General features: G+C 32.7%; 1 protein-coding gene across 3 annotated transcripts in view; it reads right to left on the bottom strand.

Annotated features, from left to right (window-relative positions):
• LOC100180522 (protein HGV2-like) overlaps positions 1–6,693 on the bottom strand; it is a 7,901-nt gene extending 1,208 nt beyond the window's left edge. Inside the window, exons 1-11 of one of the 3 annotated variants that reach the window (XR_003395892.1) lie at positions 6,456–6,693; positions 4,817–4,930; positions 4,198–4,316; positions 3,930–4,004; positions 2,860–3,135; positions 2,619–2,708; positions 2,173–2,320; positions 1,576–1,705; positions 704–839; positions 396–514; positions 20–136 (exon numbers count right to left, since the gene is read on the bottom strand). Coding sequence is in view for 1 of the 3 variants with exons in the window: in XM_026834517.1 (XP_026690318.1) it covers positions 23–136; positions 396–514; positions 704–839; positions 1,576–1,705; positions 2,173–2,320; positions 2,619–2,708; positions 2,860–3,135; positions 3,930–4,004; positions 4,198–4,316; positions 4,817–4,930; positions 6,456–6,511 (1,377 nt within the window). In the remaining 2 variants the exon portion in view is untranslated. Of the gene's footprint in view, positions 1–14; positions 137–395; positions 515–703; positions 840–1,575; positions 1,706–2,172; positions 2,321–2,618; positions 2,709–2,859; positions 3,136–3,929; positions 4,005–4,197; positions 4,317–4,816; positions 4,931–6,455 lie in introns of those variants that run through there. The other 2 variants (XM_026834517.1, XR_003395893.1) reach the window with 2 other exon arrangements.
• Positions 6,694–8,678: the final 1,985 nt, after the last annotated feature.

The raw sequence follows: 8,678 nt of genomic DNA, 5'->3' as shown, positions 1-8,678 counted from the left end.
TTAATAATTAGGGACTCACTTTTCAGCAGCAATATCGTTTGCTTCCAATTCCACCTGCACCTGCACTTGAAGGAGTTCTGAATGGTGAGCCGTCCAATCTACCTTCCTGTCGCTTCATGATTATCACATCCTCAATCTGTAATGAAAATAATGAAATAATATATTCTACAATAAAAATCTAATATGCTTATTAGTACAATACTTATTATCCTGAAATGGTTTAGTAACCAAATCAATATTATAATTTTACACAAGTTCTTGATAATTAGACAGCATTATATACAAACCAAACCATCAAGAATAACATGTTTACTTTCCATAGCTGATTAAGTTTAGTGGTTTACTATCATGGATATCACAATTTTTTATTTCAAGATATTTTAAATCAATCCAACCTTTGAGTTAATGTCGGGCAGAAGATCTTTGATCTCTCCTATCTCAGCACATTCAGCCAATGTTTCACTTTGATTTTCCTTCTTGCGGTCGTTTTCATCAATTCGTTCATTTAGGTATTCTTATAAAATATGATATTGTTACTTTTTGGGTAAATAATTACCCAGCTAAAGATATACACAATATAAGGTGCGCAGGTAAGTTATTTTGTTATTACTTTGTATTACACATTTGCCGTCCGCAAAACAAACTCAGAATAAATACTTTTAATTCGTTTCAAACGAGAAATTGCAATCAACAACTTCCTCACCCATTCTTGCATCCAAGACATTCAATGAAGCTGTGTAATGTTCCAATGCATTATCATATCGCTTATCGAACGTATATGCAAGACCTAGGTTATAATGTGTCTCTGCCAATCTACGATCATGTTTTGCAAGAAGTTCCTGGAATTCAAATGAATGACTGTTAAATACAGATTTTTTCGTATAGCCGAAAATTGCTTGGCCCATCATATAGGACACTGGTCATATAGGATTTTATATACAGCATGCCCACCATTAAGTTACACCATGCGCAACTTTATTAGAAACAAAATGCAGATATGCATTATGAAACAGGTGTTCAGATAAACGCAGTTTTGAAACCTTATCTAGTTTTGCATGTTGTTATTAGGGATGCACATTACAGAATAATTAGGTATTCTAGGATATCCTAGAACACTTTATTTCAAATCTAGAATTCCGAATCTAGAATTTCGAATCTTTTTATATTTATAGGAAAAAATAATTTAACCACATAAGTCAGTTTATAGACTCTTTCATAGTAGCCTTGTTGGATCATGAGCTGTAAAATGATCAAAAACTGTACTATTATTGAGTAATTTTTGCGTCATGAACCGTATAGCATGCTTTGAAAAGACGTTGCGAAACGCCGAAACGTTTACTCTCGAAAGTCCCACAAACACAAAAATTTGACAATATAGTGTATGAAATGACGTGTGATGACGTCATTAAACAGAATACCGAATCCCGTAATTAGATTCGAATACAAAAGGATTCGAATCTCACGGATTCGAAATTCTGTAATGTGCATCCCTAGTTGTTATTACAACTACATATATTGTGTATTGTTAAAACATATCACTTTTTAAATCTATTGAAAATTAATTTGATAATTAACCTTATGAATGACCAACGACTCAAGGAAGTCCCCGATGGATTGAGAATAATTTTCAACTTCAAGTCCCAACTCTCCTAATTTCGAATGACATTGCGCAACCAGAAGAGAATTATCTTCACTTTTCGGTTTTCTGGGCAAAAGAATGAAATTATGCTTTTGTTTTAAAGAAACTTAATATATAGGAACATTATAAAAACCTAATCATCTTGTTAAAACAACCATTAAACTGGTTGCAATGGCACAATGTTGAAGTTATTACTTTATAAGCAGAGAATACTACATACCAGCTACTAGTTTTGTAGCTATCCTTGGGAAAAATGCTTAAAATAGAATTGATCCAACCCTGTGGCAACTAATGGTTTACCCAAACTTGTAGCCTAAAAAAATGTTATAACTCAGTTGCCAATAACTTGTCTAACCAATAACTTGTCTATCATCACATACACACTTGTCTAACCAATAACTTGTCTATCATCACATACACACACAGTAAGACAAAACAAAAACACAAACTTTTGGTAAAGAACTTTAGCAAGTTCCAACATCTCCCGTCTATCATCACATACACACACAGTAAGACAAAACAAAAACACAAACTTTTGGTAAAGAACTTTAGCAAGTTCCAACATCTCCCACGCGAGTTGCATGTTGGGAACATCATCAGGATCCTCGGTGTCTTCATCTTTAACATCTTCATCTTTAACTCCCCCACTTGTGCTTGGTTCATCAGCTTCCATGGGAACATCTGTATTTTAGATGAAATATATTTACAAATATACTATTTAATAAATGCAATACTACAATAAAAATGAAATAAATGAGCAATTTACTGCTTTAACACACCATGGGAAATGAAAGGTAAAATAATCAATAAAAAACTAAATATTGAGTAAAATGCGGATTACAATAAAATCAGTCTGTTTGTTTTATTTATATTATAATATCTATGCATGGGATATCTCATTTAATGAACAAATTCACATCTAGAACGAATGTTTTTTCTTAAATTTCTTTTTATGTTTCTATCCTAAACATAAACACACCTGAAGTATCTGCTGGTTTTTCTTCCTTCTTTGTGTCTTCACTCTTCTTTGTTGAATCATCTTTTGACTCTTTTTGCTTTGCATCAGGTACTAAAGTGGATAATTGTTTAATATATGATGTTGATGTTTACTTGTCTTTGTGGATTGTTAAATTGTATATTTTATATTAAAATGAAATTTTTTTTTAAACAACTACCCTCGTCCATCTATTCCTGTTAAAATTCTTCATCTAATCTTTTACCTTCTGTGGTTGGTTTATCTTCCGAGCATTCCATCTCTTCTTTCTCATTTTCATCTTTTTTCTCCTGGTTTTCATGTTTTTTCTCCTTGTTTTCATCTTTTTTCTCTTTGTTTTCATCTTTTTTCTCTTTGTTTTCATCTTTTTTCTCCTGGTTTTCATCTTTTTCCTTTTTCTCATCTTTGTCATCTTTTTCACTCTCATCTTGTGTGTCCTCATCTTCATTCTCTGTTGCCATGGCAGCCACCACTTCCTCTCTTAATTCTTTTCGTTTTTCAACTAAAAAACGCCCCAACAATTTTAGTTGATTACTTGTTTAAAACAGAACATATATATATATATATATATACAAATATAGCAATAAAACTGAACTCTGCACAAATATATATTTTTTATTTTACAACTTGTACCTTTTGTAGTACATATACCTCCACTTTCAACTATTTCTGGTTCTTTGCCAAATTTTATTTACTTTTTTACTAAAGACATATATATACATTGGTATAAAGTGCTGTAAACATTAATTGTTAGTACTATCCTAATGTAATTTTACTTTCTTAGCTTACGTGTACTTTTTAAATAAAAATACAACAAAAAGAATATATACAAAAACAGTAGGGGATCTAGAGGTTTTAACCGAGATATCAAAAATCTCACTTGAAACCTACTACAATAAAATTCTACATAAACAGTGACTTTACTACACGCAGGACGTAGCATAGATTAATGTTGCTATCGTGGGCTAGTGAAAGTGGTGAATTTTGTTAACTTGTACACACATCAATAGGACTCATTGCAAATATTAGTTATTTTTCTGCTGAACACACTATCAGAACATTCCTAGATGTACATATATACATATAGGTAATTTTCTTAATGTTTATTTATTTGTGATGAATCCTTTAAAAATTGAAACAATACAACAAGGCGTGCTTGAATATTTTGAGAACACTGGGTAGGAGGCTAAAGGTTAGAAACATTATGGTTTATAACTTAGGATTGGTCTTATTTTATAACTTAGGATATGCTTATAAATGACATGGGCAATTGATCTTCAGCATCAATGAACTTACCTGGTAAATTCTTTGTTTTTTCAAACTGGTTTCCTTCTCCTTCGGATTCTGATGAAGCTTCTTCAACTTGTGGAACTGAATATTCATCAAAATTATTTTAATTGTTTTATGGCGAGATGCAAAGGTTGAAAAAATGTTTTATGAGATGCAAAGGTTGAAAAAGTTATGAAACTCCTGCTAAAACAAGTTAACAAACAGTTTTTATAAAACAAAATATTCCATTAGCAATGCTACTAAATAAGTTAAACTTTGTATATTTCTATGTTACCTCCTTTCAAAGCATTTCCGAGCACCCCATTTTCAACTCGTGCCAACTCCAGCAATGCCTTACCATAGAAATAGAATGACTCGGCACATTCATGCGATGTTTCACCAAATCTTTCCGATCTAAAGAACACAAATGATGTATTGCGTTGGTTTACACAATTCATTTACAAATTAATAGAGAATAGTATTTTCCACCTTAAGTGCAACCTATTTATGACAATTTTGAACCAATTTTCCTCAACCAACCACAATATTTGTCATTTTCACCACATTATAAAGAGTGAATTATTTTAATCTTTAAACGGTCTTTGCATTTTTATGTTTAGTAAATATTTAGTGACTTATTATTGATATATATAAATATAAATATATATATATGTTTAATTTTTGTTAGACTTAAAACATTTAACATATTATCACTGGTCGTTGCTAAACAGCATAAATTCACCCACAAATTGCCTAATGAACTTAATGATTACATTATCAAATATTAGGCAACAGTTAACGGTGCTTATTATGTTTCATGATTTCATTGTCAATCATATTTTAAATAAAATAACATTACAACAAAATGTGATTTATTTAAATAAATTCAGGCAGATAATGCTTTTCTAACTTACTGAAGTGCCGATGTGGCTTGGAAACAAGCTACTGCCTCAGGAAAATCCCCACAGAGTAGATTTTTCTTTCCATTTGCAAGATTGATGGCGTATTCATTCTCCAAGTCTTGTTCACTGAAAAAAATATTCAGCATTATTTTACTTTAATATGAAATTATTGTTTTGTAGTTACTGAAAATATTTTCATGCTAATTTTAAACCATATGATGGAGAAACTTAAAAGGAAATTACTCCTGCCAAAGTTTTTAACGTAACTTTTAGATAAACCATTTACACTCATTGTATTAAACCAGTTAATTTTGACCGGTGCTTCACATTAAACAGTAATTTCAAGTAGAAAAAAACGGCGGCCGGGGAAACCCCGTATTTATTAACTTTGCCGCCTGCATAACATTCCGTATCATGTTAACGTATACGTAAGTTATTAATTCGTGCTGTCCTGACAAAACAAACAGCTTTATATTATCATAAATCTGGATGGGAAGACAATGGCAATTGTGACCAACATAACTAGCTATGTGGTAATACATTTACGTTATTTGATTGCGCCATAATAGGGATTGTGACTAATGTAATACATAACAACACGAACCAATATTTAAACTCTCGTATGTTCGGAGAAATGTAGATCAGTGTATTACGGAATATAAAACACAGACAATCTTAAAGCACTTTTAAATTCCTATGTGATTTTTAAAAAGGAAATTCGTTTCCCGTTTCGACGTGTAAGTTTTTTTAACTATGGTAATCGCCGATTAGTTTAACAGTTTTATTAAACCAAATAAAGGAAACCTAGTAAAGTATTCCTTGCATAACTAGCTTCTGTTAATAATTTTAAGGTTGACCGAACAAAGATTGTAGCATGTATTATAAATAACATTATGCCGTACTAAAAAGCTTTTAAGCAAAACTTTAGTTATATCCCCAAAATTTTAGTCCTGTAACACTTACGTGTGTGTTACCCATGACAATCACCGCGCAATCAAACCTTGATCAGGAAAAGATGACACATGATTGAGGCGTTTTAAATAAATTCATATGTTACGATAAGGGCCGTAGGAAAATCGTTGGCTTATATCCAAAAGCCTCGTTCGTGATAAAAGCGGCACACAAAGGTGCGGTTTTAGTTATAGAACAGCAACATATGATGTCAGATCCCACGCGTCACAGAAATCTGCCCGAAAAATATAACCGCAAACCTGTATCCACCGTTTTTGTTTTTTACGTGCCTGTTTATGGATTTTAAAGGAATTACACAGGCCAGGGTTTACAATCTAAGATACTTGTTGAAATTTGGCATCAGTGAAGATTTCTCCAGTTCATTAGTAGTTATGAATAACTTAGGATAAGTGGTACAGTTAGCAGATAACACAAATGGGCAGGATAGCACCTCACTCACTATTTAATCAACTCTATTCGTATAATTTAAATTTGGCTTCTATTATTTCCATGTAATTAAAATTATTACAAAGCACAGCCTATGTGACCATGATATTTTAATTGTTACTTTCAATATTTATGACTATAAATACCTATCACATATACTTTAATAAACATTACTTTTAACAAGTTTATAAACCCGTGTTTGCCAAAATACGCTACAGTTATAAAAACAAATACTTCGAAAACACGAAACCACCTTGTTTCAGTTTGTGTTGCTTCCTTTTCCGTAACCTTTGATGCGTCAACAACCATATTCTTTCGTAGTTGTACTGCAAATAAACAAAACTTAAAACGCGACAACCAAGTTTAATATTCGGAAAAGAAACGTGATGTTGGAGAAACGAAACAACCACAAAGAACAAATGTCGAAAGACGAAGGACAAATTATTTTTCGCCGCGCAAATTACGCGCGAGATAAATTTCCCACGTCGTCACAGATGAGTGCGGCAATAGACATGAAACATTTCAAAAAACAGGAAAATTTAAATATTTGTAAGTACTGTAAAAACATGCTGCCATTTACAGTAGGGAGAACAATTTTGGATTAAACATATTCGTCCAGTGCTGTGCCACAGTGACTAAAGCGACTGCATAGCCCAGAGGATCCCATTCAAGACTCGACGTTGCCATGCTGGCACCATGCTGGCACCATTGCATGTATGCCGTTGGGCAAGACCAGAGTCGTATAAACACCGAGTAGTCCAACTGCCGTGTTTGTGTGTCCAAAATAGAGCAAAAGTAGTGACTTTGGCAATGGGTTTAAACGAACTTGTTACGTTTTGTTTGTGTTCTCCTTTTGTGGCAAGGTGTAAAACAGCTTCTATTTACCTTACCAAACATTTTTTTGGAAAAAATATATAAATTTAGCCGCATTAAATGACTAAAATGTCGCAAATCAGCCGCTTCTAATTCTATTTTTTGACTTTTTTTGACACAGAAAACAAATAACACATGATTTTTACATTTTTCAACTTTTAAATTTATTTTTAGGCTAAGGTTTTTTCTTTAATTTACCGAAAAACAGACATTTTCCCTATACCTACTGTGTTATTTTGGACCCAAATTGCCGTTCAATTTGTGTTTTACGTAACAATGGGTTGGACTACTCGGTATTTCTATGGCTCTGGGCAAGACAGTACACTAAAGTTGGGACAACCCGGCGGTCTTTAACTGTCAAAAGTACATTTAAAAGACCCTCCTCAAAAAATAATCACAAGTTTACATATATATACTACATATTCCAAATATTCCAATTGTGTTTTAAAAAATTAACAACGGTTTATTCACTCTATTGGAATTGTGAGAATACGGTTTTAAAATTCTTTATAGTATTTTTTTGTTTAATACCAAATTGGACGGGTGAACAGGCGTCCCATCTACCCCCACCCCACTGTACGTATTACCCCGTAACGGGGCACCTATTATGTAAGTGACAGAACACCCACGTTTTGAAGACTGTCGTTGCGCTGCCATACGAAGATAAATGATTAACATTTGTTCATATATACACATATAGTTGGATGGGGTAAGATGGGACACCTTTAGCACAGAATATCTAAATATCCTGATTGTGTTTTAAACAATTAACAATGGTCTATGGGAGTCGTGAAGATACGGTTTCATAATTCTTTGAATGTTCTATATTTACTACTAAATAGGACGAGAAAATAGAATAAAAAGGTGTCCCATCTTCCCCCATCCTATAGCAGGGTAAAAGAAGGTGTGACACCTTTTCATTATATTTTTCATTATTAAAGTCACAAAAAATAAACACCCGTAAAGTAACATACAAGGTAACTCGTAAAGTGTATGAACACTCGTGTTATAACGACTGTCGTTTTCCGGCGACGCGAGGGTGAAGTAAGTTACAGTGATTCAATTGTCTTTGGTCTGTGTGTGAACTTTAGTTGTGCAGCAGAAGCAATAACCTATCACGTTGATTTATACATGCAAGCTTGGCATACAGATTAAATACCACAAAGATCGACATTTCACGTAATATCTATGATTCATCGCACAAATAGTTGTTGTTCAAAATTGGGCGTTTAAAGGAAAGTGTACGTTCAAAATGATACGAAGCTTGACTATCTTGTTTTACCACGAATCGTGGTTATGCTTTGCATTGCCGAAGCTAAAACAATTCAAGCTTTGGAAGTTAAATAGCCTATATTTAGTTTAAAAATATAAAGGAAATGTTGGTCCAGTAATACGTATAAAATAATATGTATTTATGAAGTAATAAATTCGTTAAATACTGACGTTTGACTTCGAGTGGTTTTGTGTCTGAACTCATCATAACTTCCGATAACTTAACTCGAAATACAAAACAGCTGTTTCGGTTGAAATTTGAAACAAACGTTTTAGTTTATAATTAACCGCAACCGTCGCATTGAATTACGAGTTAAATAGTCGGAAGTTT

The sequence above is a fragment of the Ciona intestinalis genome, chromosome 5 (assembly GCF_000224145.3).
Source record: "Ciona intestinalis chromosome 5, KH, whole genome shotgun sequence".
In the NCBI taxonomy this organism is placed as follows: Eukaryota; Metazoa; Chordata; class Ascidiacea; order Phlebobranchia; family Cionidae; genus Ciona; species Ciona intestinalis.
This window is presented reverse-complemented; position numbering and strand designations above follow the sequence as displayed.